General features: G+C 36.7%; 1 protein-coding gene across 3 annotated transcripts in view; it reads right to left on the reverse strand.

Moving 5' to 3' along the window:
- The window catches only part of MBNL2 (muscleblind like splicing regulator 2), a 69,386-nt gene that overhangs the window by 43,330 nt on the left and 6,843 nt on the right, over positions 1-19,213 (reverse strand). For all 3 annotated transcript variants that reach the window (XM_083361710.1, XM_083361709.1, XM_083361708.1), the window contains exon 2: positions 8,631-9,332. In XM_083361710.1, coding sequence (XP_083217836.1) covers positions 8,631-8,804 — 174 coding nt within the window. In that variant the 5' untranslated portion in view covers positions 8,805-9,332. The remainder of the gene's footprint in view (positions 1-8,630; positions 9,333-19,213) is intronic.

Consider the following 19,213-nt stretch of genomic DNA (forward strand, 5'->3'; position numbering starts at 1 on the left):
CATAATTATTTTGAAATCACATACAATTCAAATTAGGCAAGGTAGCACCCAAATGTTTAACCTTTTTCTCAATTTTAAAACCAGAGCATCCTGGCACAATTGTGACTTCTTAGGATCACATCCAGTTTGGGAATATTCCATCAATTTGGATATGAACCCTGTTCTTAATTGACCCTTGTTGTTTTCACATGATCACCTAGTTCCCTCATATAAACTTATGAAACCATTACTTAATTGTCTTTCCTAGGATTTTGCCAAATACTGAGGTTAAGCTGACTGGTGTCTAAAGTCCTGAGTCCACTACATTCCTTTTTTTAAAAAAAGTAGAAAAATGGCTTTTAAAGAATACTGGACGCAGATGAATACTCAGATGCAAAAAAAGGACCCAGAAATTCTCGTTCATTTTTCAACACTTCGCTTGTGCAAATTAAAATTTTCCACATCGCAACTTTAAAACCTGCAAAAAGGAATATATTACAACAGCTGAAGAAAGGAAAGCATGTTCAGTACTCTGCCTAATATCAAAGGGCTATGAACGTCTTATGAAACCAGCACGTCTCTTCAGGCCATTTGATTCATGTCTGGAGCTTGATAGCAACTGGAATATTAAGTCCCTTGTTCCTGTCGCCACCCTTAATTATAAGCCAGGTTCTCCCTCCCCTAACAGCCCTCTGGGGAACTAGGAAAAGATTGAAGGGGACATCCTTACTCTGTCTTGGTTCTGGAGCTGAGCAATCAATTTCATAGCCTCCCCCTGGAAGAAAGCATGCAGAGACCTAGAAAAGAGGCATCAACAAGTGCTGCAGTGAAAGGCAGAAAAATAACTCAGGCTTCCCTAGGTTAAAAAAGGTGAATGTTAGTGAAAGGAGACTCAATTCTCAGGGGAACAGAACCAGCCATCTGTAGACTGGACATTCAATCTAGGCAGGTATGTTGTCTCCCTGGAGCAAAAATCAAAGATGTGACCGAGAGCTTTACTAAAATAATAAACTCTCGAATTACTGCCCCTTTTTTCTCTGATATGTGGTGACGAATGACACAACAACGAACCTGAAAACAATAACAAGAGATTACGAACAGCTAGGGAAGAAAGTTAAGAAGGTAGGACCCCAAGTGGTGTTTTGTCCATATTTCCAACAAAAGACCAACATCCAATGAGTGAGCAAAGGTGCAAAGTCGCGTGGTCGCACAGAGAGACGGACACTTGAGCTGGGTAGTATTTCTTTTATTCGGATCAGGCATGAATCTGGGACAAAGGGGTTTACCTGGTGTTTCTTATACCTGCCCAGGTGAAGGATGGCCAACAGAATTGAACCTGGGCTTCCCGCCAGTGCATGTGGCCAATAGGTTTAAACCCTGGCTTCCCGCCAGAGCTGACCATGCCGGGGGCTGTCAAACTTGCTCCGTCCGGCTTTTCCCGCCTCAGCGGTTATCGCCTGGAGCTGACCAGCCCCCTGCTGCGCTGGCATTTCCTGTGTATGCTAGCAGCATACACTACAAAAGGATTTTAAAAATGAGCCGTTGGCTTAAGAATTGGCGTCTAGGAACTTTGGGTTCCTAAACCATAGTCTGCGTTACCTATATGAAGAGCTCTTGGCAAGGGATGGACAGCACCTCACAAGAGTTTTATTGGAAAGCAACTTACTCACCTTATCAGAAGGTGAGGTGGAAGGGTGACCAATCTTTACAACCTTTAGGACCTAATTCTAAGCAAAATCCACTAGGCAACCAATCAAATAAGGAGGTAGGGAGTGAAGAGAAATAAGAAAAACTCAGATGCAAAGTAGGAGATATAGGAAGCAAACCCAGGGTCAGCCATAAAGAACTTAAATGCCTATGCACTAACACTCAAAGTTTAGGGAACAAACAAGAGTGAACTTGAAGTACTAGCACATGGAGGCAGATATGATATACTTGCCATTACTGAAACGCGATGAGACGAAACCCATGAGTGGAATGTACTGATGGAAGGACAAACTGTTTTGAACAAACTGTTCAAAAGAAGCAGACCTAACAAAATAGGAGGTGGAGTGCATTATATATAAAAGATCACTACATCTCTATATAAATGCACAAAATTAAGGATGAAAACCTCCTAGAATAGGGATCCCCAACCTATGGGCCGTGGACCAGGACCAGGCCATGGGCTCTTGGCCAGCAGGACCGCGTAAATGGCTGGCCAACCTAGTTAACAACTTGGTCATTCAAAAGGTAGAGGTGGCAACTAGAGGAAAAGTTATACTGGACCTAATTCTTACTAATAGAGAAGAAGTGACAGAAGGAGTTGAAGTTGCCGGAACTTTGGGCGAGAGTGATCACATCTTATTGGAATACAATATAGTGCAAACAAGAGAACATAATCCAACCAGTATTTTAAACCTTAAAAGAGCTGATTTTAACAAACTCAGAGACAGCCTAGGAAAGATTCCATGGATGAAAATCCTAAAGGGGAAAACAATTCAAGAAGCATGGAGATTTACAATAAAAGCCAAAGGTAATAAAAAAAGTTTCTTTCAACATATAAATAACAAGAAAGAGTCAAGGAAACACTCGGTCCTCTGAGAAGACGACAAGGAAGTAACAGGCAGTAGAGGGAAAGCAAAGCTGCTTAACTCATTCTTTGCATCACTCTTCATGCAAAAAGAAAATACAGTAGCCCAACCTACCAAAAATATAACTATATAAAACAGCCTAGAAATAAAAATTTAAATAATCAAGAAAATAATAAGAGAATACATGTCTGATCTTGATTAATATAAATCACCAGGACTCGACAGATTACATCAGAGTTCTGAAGGAGCTGGCAGATGTTATCTCAGAACTATTATTACCATATTTTTCAAAAAATCTTGGAGCACCGGGGAACTACCTGAGGATTGGAAAAGAGCTGATGTAGTTCCCATCTTCAGAAAAGGAAAAGGAGAAAAAAACAGACACAGGAAACTACAGACCAATCAGCCTAACATCAATACTTGGGAAGATACTGGAACAGATAATCAAAAAATAGATCTGCAAACATCTAGAAACAAATAAAGTTATAACTAGAAGCCAGCATGTGTTTGTGCCATGCCAAACCAATCTTATTTTATTATTTAACCAAATGACTAAATTAGTGGGCCAGCGAAATGCTATGGACATAGTATACTTGGATTTCAGTAAGGCATTTCTAGCTTGGTAAGCTAGAAACATTTGGGAGAGATAGCATCATCACCAGTACTTTTGTATATCTTCATAAATGAGTTAGATGAGGAAATATAAGGGGAACTCTTCAAATTTGCAGATGACATTCAGCTGGCAGGAATAGCCGACCACCCAGAAGACAAGTGTAGGATCCAAAAGCATCTTGACAGACTTGAACAATTGGCCCTATCCAACAAAATGAAATTTAATATAGGAAAAAAATCAAGGTTTTAACACTTAGGTAGGAAAAAAACCAAAGGTACAAGTATAGATTAGGCAAAACCTGGCTCAAAAACAGTAATTGTGAGAGGAACCTTGGCGTTCTAGTAGACGATTACTTAAATATGAGCCAGAAGTATGGGACAGCAGCCAAAGAAGCCAATACAATCCTTGGCTGTATAAACGGAGGCATAGAATCAAAACCACGTTAAGTATTATTACCATTTTATAAAACCTTAGTAAGACCATACCTGGAATAGAGTTCTGTTCACCACATTACAAAAACGATGTTGAGACTTTGGAGAAAGTGCAGAGAAGGGCAACTAGGATGATTAAAGGCCTGGAAACTAACACATATGAAGAATGGATGCAGGAATTGGGTATGGCCAGTCCAGAGAAAAGAAGGACTAGGGGTGTCCTGATAGCAGTATTCCAGTATTTGAGGGGCTGCCACAGAGAAGAGAGGGTCAACTTATTTTCCAAAGCACCAGAAGGCAAGAGAAGACACAATGGATGAAACTTAATCAAGGAGAGAAGCAACCTAGAATTAAGGAGAAACTTCCTAACCGTGAGAACAATTAACCAGTGGAATAGCTTGCCTTCCCTTCAGAAGTTGTGGGTACTTCATCACTGGAGATTTTTAAAAAGAGACTGGACAGCTAGTTGTCTCAAATTGTATAGGGTCTCCTGCTTGAGCAGGGGGTTGGACTAAAAGACCTCCAAGGTCCCTTCTAGGTCTATTCTGATTGATTAGTATTATGCATTTTATTGTTATGTAAACCAGCAATTGAAAACAGTAGTTGTGACACCTTTCTGATGCGCAGACCTCAATCTCCAGAATTTTCTGTTATGATCTTGCTTAATAAGGGAAGCATGGAATAAATCTGTGTTAACAGTAATGGGACAAAGTTTGGGCTTTTCAATGAATAACAGTGCTGAGCAAATCTGAAGGTAGATGTTACCAAAGGAGCGGGTTAATATAAGATATGATTCCAGACATGGTATTTATAAATGATTATAATTTGAGTAAAGAGTAAACATACAAATTATTAAATATGCTAACTTGCATTATCCTAACAGAACCAGAACATCTCGAGGGATAAGGACATTAGTACAAAAAAGTACAGATTATAATCTTGAATATTGCATAAAGATAACTGGCATACTGTGTAATGTCTAAGACTCACTTCTAAGTTTCTTTGCTTCTTAAATATATATGCTTCTTTCAGAACAGGCACATACTCTTAATGAAAAGATTGTATAATCTTGCTCAAAACAATATATGCTTTCAGAATAACTGAAATTCAGGTTAACACATCTTTATATGTGACATATAACACTTTTCATGTGATTTTATATGCTCATCCTGGAACTAAGTCCTGTTAAGCACCCCTTATCAAATAAAATATGAATAGAATAAGTAAACAGCATAGTTAGAGCAAGGGGAACATATAAGGTTAGAAAAACAGTGTTGTCCAAGAGACAAATGTAGTAGAAAATTCCTTCCAAGAACTGTTACCGAAATATGGTCCACATAAAGATTCTGTCTGTCTGTATCTTTCTGCCACATTATGAACAAAAATAAGCTAGAACTCTTTCACATTAGGAAATTCTGGGTTTATTGTGATATATAAAGCAGGAATTATACAGGTCTGAACATTTCCAGTCATTTATAACAAAATGCAAATCTGTTAAAGCAAAATTTAATTTCTTGCTTATCCTTTCTCCTTACTTTGTGGTGGAGAACGGAAAGGAACCTTGTTACTTTTGTATGAGAAAGTTTATGCATGTGCATAGTGTTGGATTATGATTTAAATATAAATACTGAAACTTGTCTGTTTATTTAAAGAATGCATTGCAACCGAAAGAGGTATTTCAGGGTTCAGGATTAGGGAGCTAAATATGATTGCTGAGTAAGTTATAAGATCTTAGTATAATGTACAATTATTTCTAATTAAGCTTAGTTCCTAGTGGTTTCATGGATGTAAATGAATTTCTTGGTAATAATGCCAAATTGGTTTTCTATTTTTTTTTTCCAGGACATTTTTTTTAACTTAGATTAGACTACAGCCCTAGCAATCCCTTCCATATAAGCTAAATTGGCCAAGTGCATTTAACGTAAAATAAACTCAATTAATATATGTACAGGGTTGAATTACAAAGAGATGGAAGATTAATTTCTGCATTCCTAACATTTGATATACGTGCATTAATATTCCACCTGCAAAATACAGGGAGTCCTTAGCATACGACCACAACTGTGCGCAAAATTTCTGTTGCTAAGTAAGGCATTTGTTAAGTGAGTTTTGCCCCATTTTACGACCTTTCTTGAAAAGTTGTTAAGTGAATCGCTGCAGTTGTTAAGTTACAACAGTTGTTAAGTGAATCTGGTTTCCCCATTGAGTTTGCATCTCAGGAGGTTGCAAAGATACCGCAACTGTCATAAATAAGCATCTGAATTTTGATCAGGTGACCATGGAGATGATGCAATAGTCATGTGTGAAAAACAATCATAAGTCACTTTTTTCAGTGCTGTTGTTAACTTTGAATGATCACTAAATGAACTGTTGTAAGCCGAGGACTTTCGGTATTAGTTGGTAATCGCCGTTCATGTCCTGTTTTGTGCTAGAGTTTTCTAAAAGACTGCGAAGCTCACCCAGAAGATCTCTTGAACTGACTAACTACAAAGTTTGCAAACAAACAATAATTGTACTGTTCTCTTTTGATTATGAGAGGTTATTGATATGTGTATCCGTGTGCACATAGATATATGTTATAAAATTAGACTAAATGCGTTTTGGGCTAAATCATGCTGTATATCTCTAACTACAAAAATGTTGTGTGGTTTAAATCCTTGTAAACTTTGTCAACCCCTTTTGATGATATAGAAAGAAGTTGCACTATAATTATTTAAATCTAAATGAAAAGCGGGGTACTCGTGTTTACTAAAACAGATACATATACATTGAAGAGAAATGTGTTTATCTTAGTGTTTTGAAAATGTAAACGTCTAATTTTTTAATTGTCTAAATATTTTAGTAGGTGATTAAAAAACTAGAAAAATGTTTTAATATAACTGATTTGGTGCAGTGGATAAAGTATCATGCCAGAAATCAGGAGTTCTAGTTCAGCTTTAGGCACAAAGCCATCTGGGTAACTTTCATCCAGTCTCTCTCTCTTAGACCTAGGAAGAAGAAAGCAACGCCAAGCCACTTCCCAAACTCTTGCAAAGAAAAATACAGGACTTGTCCAAGCATTCACTAGAAGACAAAACTGACTTGATAGCAATCAAAACAAGAAACAAACCCCACCATCTTTAATATAAATTATTTTATTTGGTAACAGGCAATCAGAAATTATACAAGAATATGTAGAGAGTGTGATTAATAGCAACCACAAACATAATCCAAAAGATTCTGAATAAACAAGGGATGGATGTTGAAGTTATGTGAGGAGGTACAGTTATTAAGGCAAAAACATAAGCAGGATAAATATTATATATATTTATCCAATATATATATTCCCAAAAAGGTATTATTTCTATATTGAACATATGACTATATTGTACACTGAAATAACATATCAGATTATGAATATCCTATCACTTATTAGTAATCTTGTGGAATCCATTTTTATGAAAAAAAATTGCTGAATCTCCTAGAAGATAAAGGCACACACCATTTCTGTACTGTTGCCAAAAACTATGTATATGTCACCAGGTCTGGAATTGAAGGAGATTTTATATAAGTATCTATAGAAGCAACTTTTCAAAGACAAAATAGAAATCTTTGTGCAGACAACATACAGTAACAATAGTTCCAGTAACAACTTTGCATAGAAATAAACCAGCTACTCTAGTAGATTCTAGAATAGGTTGAATGTAAAATCTGCATATCCAGTAATCAGGGTTTTTGATTTATGTCTGTAATCTGGAACCTGATTATGTCACAACTATATTTTAAGAGATAAACAACTCTCCATCTCACAGTGGTTCTCAACCTTTACTTCACCACGGAACCCTTTTAAATACCTTTTGTGACCACAGACCATGGGTATGGCCCTCAAGACTTAACTCAAGATTTAACTCATAACATTTCTTCAAGCCTTTGCAGACCCCCTGTGACATTGTGGCCTTCCTGGTATCCACAGACCACATGTTGAGAACCACTACTCTAAAGATTACTTCCTGGGAGGTGGCATATACTTCTTCTCCCCTTATTCTCATCAACAAATAGTAAGTAATATCATCTTTCAAGCGGGGAACAATTTGTAAATTTGTAGATCTAGATTAAAACTGCAAAATGGAAAGGCTTCAATTAATTGGAAATGAAATAATAACTAACTTTTGGGTGAGCATATCTTCTGATATATACCTGGCAATGATTTCATATTTATATACCAGTGCTATGAACCAACAATTTTTACTTCTATTGTACAGCCAGATGTTCCATAATCCATCATAGTTCAGTGAATGAATCTAAGATTTACTTAAATCAATAATATATCTAATGATAAATTTTGGTGGAACTTCAATTGTAGCCAATGAGACATATTCTCTTGTGGCCTGAAGAGGGATCTAATATCAGAATACAGAGAGTTCCTAATAGTTCGTTGAGACTGAGACAATATAAAGCACACCATATATTATGTTTATTATATGAATGTGAGGCAAGGTAATATGTCTTTGAGTCAGACTTGATCTCTGACAGCTACTAGAAAAGTCCATACAGCCTTCTTGGCAACATTTTCAGAAGTGATTTGCCACTGTCTTCTTAGGGTTGAGAAGAAGGGACCAGCTCAAAGTCATCCAGCTGACTTCCATCCCTAAGGCAAGACTAGAATTCAGGTTTCCTAGTACCTGGCCACTAGACCAATGTTTACTAATTAATAATGCATTGACTGAGTTACTCTTAACAATATCTGAACAATTACAAACAGTAAGCTATTTGCTGTAGGAATCTTCTTACTATTCTCAGCAAGTGGCCTCATCTTTACAACTTAAGTTAAATTTGGAAGCTAAACCGAGCCAGGCCCAGTTGGCGATGGCATTGGATAGCAACAAGAAATTCCTACCCTTGGAAGGTGGGAAACATGTTAGAAAAAAGTAATAGCAAACCAGTTCCATACCACTGTTGAGAAAACTGACTGGATATAACCCATCTAGGGATCAGAACCAGAGCTCAATATAAGGATATGTTTACAATAGCTCCTTCTAATGCATGCATTCTTACCTTTAGAGAATCAAAGCAGGCAATCACTCTTCCACTTTCAACCTGGCAGCTTTTGGATGGATGTGCAAATTTACATTCCTCATCAGAACGTGAACAAGTCCCTCTCTGAAACTGCCTGCACACTTCTAATGTCAGCCATTTTGTGTCTCTCACTGGAGCAACAATTGAAGCCATGATGTAAAACTGCTTTCGATTTTGTGAGTTGTTAATGAAATAGCCTCTGTTTAAAAACTCCAAAAAGTCAAGATGTTCCTTTCAATAAAATCAGGCGTAGCTTAAGAAACTCCAATGCATACAAAGATGAATAAGCAGCTATTATCAGTGAACATTGTAGTTATCAACCAATATATGCCATTTGTACACTTTTGTCTGCAAAAAAATCATGCTCAGTAGCATTTCTGGCCAGCGTTCAGGCTACTGGGAAAAAACTCCGTTTTCATACAATGGCATTCTTTTTATACATTTTAGGCTGTAGTATCCTCTTTGTTGGTGTTAATTAGATAGGAAAAGCTACAGATTCAGCAGTCCTCTTGTTTAGTTCAATATTTTTTCTCACGTTTTCTAAATGCAGGAATCAGATTCACAAGAAGCAGCTGCTATAGATGATTTGTAAACACCGATATTTAGCCGTGAGAGATGATCATCAGAACAACGAAGTTGTCTCTGTACAATGACTACATAAGGCACTTATAGTGCAGAAAGCTGTGGAAACAGAACCAAAAAGTTATTCAAATAATATATGAATACCAGTATTTCTAGAAAATATTCTAAAAAGATAACTACAATATAATTGCATTTGCAATGAGCCACATATTTTAAAAGCCCAGGAAATAAAAAGACAAGATGCAGATAAAATAATCCAGTAAAGTAATAAATGATATTCAGAATAAAGCTTTTCTCATCGGATTTATTCGCATTTGAAGGTAAAGACCAAGCAGTCAGTGGATTAAGTTTTTAATATTTTTATGCATTCTGGAATGCCAGGAATGGAATGCTGATGGCAACACGTTTAGATACAACTGAGCCTTTAAATTATATTGTGAATGGGTATGCTGAATACTGAGAAGATTCATTAAGTTTCCATTTTTCCTTCCACGTGCAATACAATCTTACAGAGGTTCATAATTTCATTGGATACAATATTTGAACCACAGCACTATTTATGATACAGTGGTGCTTAAAAGTTTGTGAACCCTTTTGAATATCAGCATTCTGCATAAGTGTGACCTAAAATGTTTTTGTGAAATGGGTGATCATATAAATATGATATATAAGCAAGCAAATAAATAAAACATGGTCTGTTCTCCATGTAAGTCCTAAAACTAAATTAAAATAACCCAATTAAACAGATGGGTCAGAAATATACTTGTTTATTTATTTATTGAGGAAAATGAACCGTGGTGGTGCAGTGGTTAGAATGCAGTACTGCAGGCTACTTCTGCTGACTGCCAGCAGTTTTGCAGTTCGATTCTCACCGACTCTCACTAGCTTAAGGTTGACCCAACCTTCCATCCTTCTGAGCTCGGTAAAATGAGGACCCAGATTGTTGGGAGGGCAATATGCTGACTGTGTAAACCACTTAAAGAGGGCTGAAAAGCAGCGTGAAGCGGTATATAAGTCTAAGTACTATTGTTATTGCTAAAATGATCCATGAATTTTTGGGTACCCCAAATTACCAGAGGAAACTCCTCTGCCCTTCCTTGATGCTGTCCTTTCCTTTCAGAGTGAATAATTCTCCCTTTCCATGCAATAATTTGCACTACCAATGTAAAGATGTACAGTACATCAAAGTCACTAGTAGTTAAAATGTTACAAGATTTTTTTTAAAAAAACCATAATTGAACATTGGGAAACACAAAACCTTTCCTGCTGACAATCAATCCAAACTATTCAAATATTTTGGATGAGTCCCAGACAGCACATGGCTTTCCTCAGGAAGGGTAGGAGTTGGTCCAACTGCAACGTTGGTGAATGTTATACCCATTTCTGTTGTAACCTTTCTGTTATCCTTTGGAAAACTAGCAGGGATGGGAAAATTCTTGAGTTTCTCTAAGATATATCCTGTAATGAGCAGTCAGTTGAGAGACCAGGCTCTCACTTCATAGCTCTGGAAAGTAGTGAGAGGATTTTTCCTCAATTCCAAATGACAATAATGTCATTACAGACTGAGAAATATTGCCTCTAACAAAAATAGTAAAGACTCAAGGAAGGAATAGTACTTGTATTTTATTATACCTTTTTTATTCCATTCAATAATGTGTGATTCTTAGGGACTGAATAAACCCTTGTAGTTTTCTTCACAAGATTTTCAGAAGTAATTTGCCACTGATGATAAAAAAGGTAAAGGTTCCCCCGCACATGAGTGCTAGTCGTTTCCAACTCTAGGGGCCTGTGCTCATCTCCGTTTCAAGGCCGAAGAGCCAGCGCTTGTCCGAGGACGTCCCTGTGGTCATGTGGCCGGCATGATTAGATGCCAAAGGCTCACGGAACGTCTTTGATGCCACTGATGAAAGATTCCTACAAAATTCAAGGTCTAGTTTATCCCCCAGATGAAACCAAAGGAATTCTTGCTGTTTGACTGCTCATGTACTTTGTCCATATAGTGTACTGGTAAGAAGAAGGCAACCACAAATGGTTGTCAGCTATAAAAGCTTTATACTCCCTCTATGCTCAGAATAGTGATCCAAAAAAATATGAACACCCTGTCTTCACTATATATATCTTTCAACCAAGATTAACAGATTCACTAAATAATCCAGTATATTTTGCATAACAAATGTGTACAAATGCATAACAAATGTGTAGTCCTCAACGTATCACCGCAATTGAGTCCATAATTTATGTTGCTAAGTGAGAAATTTGTTAAGTGAGCTTTGTTCCATTTTACAACTTTTCTGGCTACATTTGTTAAGTGAATCGCTGCAGTTGTTAAACTAGGATCGTGGTCGTTAAGTGAATCTGGTTTCCCTATTGACTTTGTTTGTCAGAAGTTCTCAAAAGGTGATCATATGAACCCGGGACACTGCAACTGTCATTCAAAAGATTTTTAAGAGAAAGATAAAGTTCTCCCCGCAATTGTTTTTATTGGGCATTGTTGTAGATTGTGATGTTAAAGAAACTAATTTGATGTTGAACATGATAACGGCAGCACGGTTACTGGTGGGACAATATTGGAAGAAGGATAGTTTGCCCACTGTAGAAGAATGGGTGTTTAAAGTTTCGAATCTTGCAGAAATGTCTAAGATTTCTGCTTATCTGAAGGAACATTCACAGGAAAGATATATTTCAGTTTGGAGGAGATGGATAAATTATATTCAAAACAAATATGGGACCAAAAAGTACCATTTAGCTTATGAGTAGATTTTAGTGGGATATTGTTATTGGTACGCTGTTTGTAGTTATGTTAAAAGAGAGTTAAAGCGCATTATGAATTTGGTTAATTGTATATTACGCATAATTTTTATTTAGAATATGATTATTGTAACTATAATCCTGTATTTAGCTCTGGGAAGTGGGGGGGGGAAGTGGGTGGGTTTGGGGTGGGAGGGATTTGGGGATATATTGTAAAATTTTGTTTTTGTAAAACTCTTTAATAAAAAAAAAAGAAGTTCTCAAAAGGTGATCATATGAACCCGGGACACTGCAACTGTCATAAATATGAGTTAGTTGTCAAGCATCTCAATGTAAATCACGTGACCATGGGGATACTGCAATAGTCATGTTTGAAAAATGGTCATAAGTCACTTTTTTCAGTGCTGTTCTAACTTCAAACAGCACTAAGCAAACTGTTGTAAGTCAAGGACTACCTCTACATGTGCTTGTGCATATAAATATGTGTTTACATGAACTGGCCAGAGGCCCCATTCTAAAAATACAGAATACAAATAGTCCTCAACTTACAACAGTTATAAAAAGCTCACTTTACATTAAATGTCATATTAATGCATAGGGCCCAGTGTTCATGTTTGTCATGATCCATTTGGATACTGAGCCTATCATCTGGAGTGTTAGCTATTCCTGTCAGCTTAGTGCCATCTGCAAATTTGATGAGTTTCCCCTTCTATTCTCTCTTTTAAGTGGTTCATGAATACATTGAAAAGTACTGGGCCTAAGATGGAACTTTGGGGTACCCCACTCCTTACTTGGACAGAGAATGAGGTGGCTGGATGGAGTCACTGAAGCAGTAGGCGTGAGCTTAAATGGACTCCAGAAGATGGTAGAGGATAGGAAGGCTTCACAGCTAACAACAACAACTGCTTACTTCCCTCCTTAGTACCATTAAGGACCACTCACTGAGTGTGGTTTGTCAGCCAGTTACAAATCCATCTGGTGGTGATGCTGCATCCCTCAGAATTTTCTAGCTTATCAAGACGTTGTGGTCTACTTCATCAAATGCATTACTGAAATCCAAGTATACTTTGTCTATAACATGTTGCTGGTCCACTAATTCAGTCACTTTGTCAAAGAATGAAATAAGAATTGTTTGGCATGATCCGTTGTTGACAAACCCATGTTGGCTTCTGATTATAATTTTACTTGCTTTTAAGTGTTCGCAGATCTGTTTTTTTGATCATGTTTTCCAGGATCCTCCCAGGTATTGATGTCACGCAGATAGGTCTATAATTTCCTGGATCTGCTTTTTCCCCTTTTTTGAAAATGAGAACCACATCAGCTCTTTTCCAGTCATTCAGGTAGTTTCCCAGTGCTCCAGAATCTTTGAAATTATGTTTCAGTGGTTCCAAGGTAACATCTGCTAGCTCCTTCAGAACTCTGGGGCGTAATCCATCAGGTCCCGGTGATGTGAACTCACCTAGATCAGACAAGTGTTCTCTTACCATTTTCTTGCTTATTTTAATTTGTATTTCTAATCTGTCTTTTACAGTTGTGTTTTTAGTAGGTGAGGCTATATTTCTTTTTTATGTGAAAACTGATGCAAAGAATGAGTTAAGCAGCTCTGCTGTCTTGCCACTGCCATTACTTCCTCGACAGAGGTAGGACAAAAATTTATTTTATTTATTTTATTTTATTAATTTATTTTATAAAATAAAGTTTATTTTATTAAGCAAATCAATGATTAAAATGAATTATGTATAAAATATATGTACTGGAGCAGATTCCTGGCTAGCTGATTTACTATAGAAATTACAAATTTCTGAAGAAAAATTTTCTTCTGTTTCAATCTCCTACATTTCTATAACTTCTTGAAAGATTGTAACCATTAATTCAGAAGCTGCTGAATATGCCACTGTTTACCATCCATGGTCCATTAACCTACTGTGAATTGTACCTTTGGGAACTTATACCTGTGTTGCGCCCTCTGCAGTGGTTGCCAATTCAGCTCTGGGTACAATTTAATGTGCTTTAATCTATAAAGACCTTCTAGATTTGGCACCTGAATACCTACAGGATCGCCTCCTCCAACTGGATTCAAACTGGCCTATTTTATCATGTAAAGAGGACTCCATGTTGATCCACAGCTCCCTGATGACAGAGAAGCTGAAGCTAGAGGACACCACTTCTCCAAAACAGCACAAAACTGCAAAATGGGCTAACTGAAGGTTACTAAAAAACAATCTTTTTCATTATTTGTACGTCTTGCAGTTATTATTTTTATTTTCTATTTCAGTTTTGTTTTTTATGATTTGAATTATATGTCACTCTAATTCTGATGTAATTTTACTATGACACTGTAAACACCAAAAAATGCAAGATTACATTCAGATAAAAATCAAGTACTGGTTGTTTTTTTTTATCTCCAGCAGAGGGAGAGATTGTGCTAATCTGATTCTGTATGTCATGCCTCATTTGTGGGTATAGATCAGGGGTAGGCAACCTTGGCTCTTTTATGACTCGTGGACTTCAACTCCCAGAATTCCTGAGCCAGCCATGCTGAGGGGAAAGGGAGAGGTTTCCAAGCTGAGCCATGCTGGCTCTGGAATTCTGGGAGTTGAAGTCCACAAGTCATAAAGAGCCAAGGTTGCCTACCCCTGGTATAGATAGTTGATGTACGCCATATCAAAGTCCTTTACCATAATTTTGAATAATCAAAGGTGCTTGATCAATTCACTTTCTCATACCCCTTGTACTTTGTTCAGATTTTTAGTTCAGACAAGATGCTGGAAGTTAATATTTAAACACAATTTGTAAGGAGCAAGAAGTGGATCAAGATGCAAAAATAAAGAGCTAAGTATGAATATATATGAAGAAGTCGGTAAAGAGCCAGTGGAAAGGATAAACAGGTATATGGAGCAGAGAGTATTTTTTTCATTAAAAAATGAGAAAGGGATGTATTCAAAACATCTCCTGGGCTTTTCAGGATGAACTTGCCCATTGCTTCTGTTTTTTTCAGCATCCTTTCTCCATGCAACTCTGAAAGATTAGTGAAGCATTTAATTAGTCTGCAATGGATGGTAAGAATTTAACATCTCTTCAGTTTGTATCTTCTAGAAAGATCTTGAAAGACTTTCCCTTGCCTGTTTACTTCTTCGTCTTTTAGATTAGATTAGGACACTGGATTTTGTAATCGCTTGTCAAGCCAAAACAGTTCACTCTAATCTCTTATCCAGCTAAGTAAAGGAAAAATGAAGGGGCAAAGTTGTCTGCTTTGGGAGCCTCATGAACACAACTTACTGAAGAACAGAAAGGGCTGTAGCTTGACTACTGTGGCGTTGCCATATCTGAGAAAAAGCATGAAGATTGGGGAAAAATTATGAGAAGTATCCTACAGATCAATCTGGCTGAAGCATCATTTTATAAGCTCGGAGGCAGATTTGGTAGAAACATTCATAAACAAAACCAGAGTCTCTTAGGAGCTAATTGGGTAGAGATATCCCAGGAGTACCTTGGGGCCATATTTAGCAGAGAATTCCCTGGAGGGTGGGGATGAAGATAAGCCGAAGCTACTAATGCAAGGAACTTGTTAGTAGTGTTCAAAGTAAGTGAGTGAACTGACAATTTCACAGGACAGAGCTGTGAAGAGGACTAATTAATTAGCAGGCTATGGCACTGAATAGACTGACAAAGTCCCAAACAGAGTCATGTGAGTGGAAGGCATGAATCTGATTCCACCAAAACTAAGTTGGACACAATATATTAGATGTCTGGAGTCTATTGTTGGGCACGTGGGCTACATTCACATCTTTTACAACTAACATCCAAGATAGAATGAAAGATAGAATTTGGGTCTATAAAGAGAACAGAAATACTAGAGGGGGGATTAAAACAGTCGCTGCCTTAAATATGGAAACAAAGAACAGAAAATGTATTAAGAAATTTTTATAAGACACTAAAAGTGCATCAGCCAAAAATAAAAATTATGGTAACAGAATAACAGAATTGGAGGGGACCTTGGAGGTCTTCTAGTCCAACCCCCTGCCCAAGCAGGTGACCTTATACCATTCCAGACAAATAGTTGTCCAATCTCTTCTTTAAAACCTCCACAACCTCTGAAGGCAAACCTGATTCATTGTTCTCAAAATTGTCCTTAATTCTAGGTTGGATCTTCCTTTGATAAGTTACTTCTTGCCTTGCCATCAGGTGCTTTGAAGAAGAGATTGTCCCACTCTTCTTTGTGACAGCCTCTCAAATATTGGTAGACTGCTATCATGTCACCTATATTTCTTCTCTTCGTTAGACTGGACATACTCGGTTCCTATAACCGTTCATCATATGTTTTAGATCCAGACCCCTAATCATCTTTGTTGCTCTTCTCTGCGCTTTTTCTAGAGTCTCAATATCTTTTTTGTATCATGGTGATCAGAACTGGACACAGTATTCCAAATGTGGTCTTACCAAGGAAATATATAGAGGTACTTATACTTCACATGATCTTGATACGATTCCTCTTTTTATGCAGCCTAGGACTGTGTTGGCTTTTTTGGCAACTGCAGCACACTCTGGCTCATTCTTAAGTGGTTGTCTATTACTAACTCTCACAGTTACTAATGTTGAGTCAGGTACCACCTACAGGTAGTCCTTGACTTACGACCAGAACTGAGCCCAGAATTATGGTCATTAAGTTGTTGCTGTCATTAAGCAAGGCACCCATGCAACACTGGCTGCACCCACTGTAGTTATTTTGCAGAGCATGGGGTGGCTTAGGGGCAGGGAAGCCCCTGGTTTGCTGAACAAATTACTGTAAGTTGAGGACTATCTCTATAACCTGTTCCTTTGAGTTTTCTTGCCTAAGTCTAAAACCTTACTTTTCTTGCCCCTGAATTGCATTTCTGTCTTAGATTCAGTGTTCAACTCTGTTGAGATATTTCTGGATCTTAAGCCAATCTTCTAAAGTGTTGGCTATTCCCCCAATCAATAAATATAGAAAATGGAACAACTAAGGAAAGCATATTTAAAACATTTAAAACTGTATGTTAAGGTTCAAATTGAAGAAATAAAATTTAATGATAATTAGCAATGGAACAATATCATAAAGCTAGTTTCAAAAAATATGAATATATCAATGCCATTCACAAATAGCCATGAAATCTAGTCTATATTCAAGTATGACATTAATAAATGACATTTAATAAGAATAAAAACAGATTGAAGAACTTTATATTGAAGGTATATAAAGTATAAGAAATTATTGCCTGATATATAAATAAAAGACCAACCCACAGGGATGATTCCATCAATTATTTTAGATTCAACTAATTGTAATGAATATTTAAAGTATATAATTACTTCTCTTTTTTAGAAATCAATGTAGCACAAAGTCTCAATTTAGATGTGGTTATATTATTCAGTGCAACGTAGGACAGGAGATATTTTCATTTTCCAATAATAGATATATCCCTTTTAGCAAAAATGAACTATTCAAAGGTGCTAGCAACTCATTCTTAGATCTATAAGTAAATAGTACATATTTTTCTATTATTTAAGGATGTCCCAACATATTTTGGATGTTTAACTTAATATATTTAAATTAAAGCACTTTGTTTAAACCCAATGTTATCTTGATTTCAAAATTTGTTTCAACTATTTTGGAAGTCTTTAGGGAAGAGTCAGCTATGTCAGTAACTCACTGAAATATCAAACAGGGACTTGGTTTTGAGTTTGAAACATATCCAGAATGATTGAGATAACCCATCTTGAACTTATGACAGGGAGACCTGATTAGCCAGTCCAATCCTGGGGCTGTTCAAAGTTAAAACAATCCTCCTCTAACTCAATGATGAATGGACTATGTGGTATTTGCACAAAACTCTAGTTTTGCTCAATAAAATTATGCAAACGCAGTCTACAAGTAACCTTAGCCTGCATTTATATTAATATAAGGCAAAAGGGGTTAAATAATTTGCAAGAGTTCTGTTTTTCCCAAATTGTTATACTGTAATTTAGACCTGATTCCTGATTCTTCATATTTGCATCCACATTTTATAAAAAAATTAAAATAATTGCTTTGTGGTCAGCTGATGGACTCTAGGATTAGTAATCAGGATTTGGAAGTTATCACTAAGTCAGGTATTTATCCAGCAGCTCTATTTCTATCAACACTTCTATTATAGGAAATAAAAGACAGAGCAGATAATACTATTCATCAATTATCAGATAACATTATTCCTCACTTAACAGATGTATAAAACTCTGCCATAACTCTGGATTGGCTAAAGATGAGCAGACATTTTTTTCCATAAAACAATTTGAAATCTGTGAAAATCATGGTGAAATTGTAGCCCAAAAACATGTTCAGTTCTTAAATATATGCCTTCTGTTTTACTGTATTGGTGTTTCTACAAGCATTTAGCTACTATTATAAATCAGCACTGGTCATTACTTAGCATCTATAAGCCTCCGAGATATTGAATCTTACGTATGAATATTCAAAATACACATTAAGCATTCATCTGTGTTTACTTAACATTTTCTTTATACAACTTTATATACAGATTGTCAATGTTTTCTGGAGGGGGAAAAAACCAAACAAATTGACCCTAAGTTTTAAGTGAGAAAAGCAAAGGACACTGTTCAAAATTCATGTAGAAATGCAATACCTAAAAGAAAATTAGAAATATTTTTGTGAATGCTATTAGGAAAAAAAAGGTTTATTTGCAAAGGAGCACTACACAGAACTATTTAAATTGCTTTGAAATGAATTGATTTAACTCTCACATAGATTTTCTGTTCTTAGGGGAAATCTCTAATTCCTTGCCCAAGTAACACATATGGTGTGCAGCATAATGCAGAAAACTCTTTAAACATTCAGTGATTTTTTTTAAAAAAAATCAACCTCCTACATACCTTTTGTAGCTATTTCTAATCGGCACTCCCATGAAGCAAGCAAAATCCTCTAATGTAGGAGTAGCCATATCTTTTCAATTGCATCATCCCGATGATGAGTAAGTTTCCGTGGAATAATTATCATGCTTATTTTCTTCCTCCTCTCTAAAAGCTTTATGCCTTATCTGGGGATTTCCCTTCAGATGATGAATCAAAGTCAGACTGGACTCTGCTGGTGAAAGACTGCAGCCCTTCCCTCTAGCAAAATTCCTCCCAAAATACAGCCTGTAGCCAATTAGGTGAAAGCTTAGTCGCTCTGCTGCTCTTCCACTGATTGGAAGGCAGCGACTGACAAGGCAGCAGAA

This window comes from Vipera ursinii, assembly GCF_947247035.1.
Source record: "Vipera ursinii genome assembly, chromosome: 4".
Lineage (NCBI taxonomy): Eukaryota > Metazoa > Chordata > Lepidosauria > Squamata > Viperidae > Vipera > Vipera ursinii.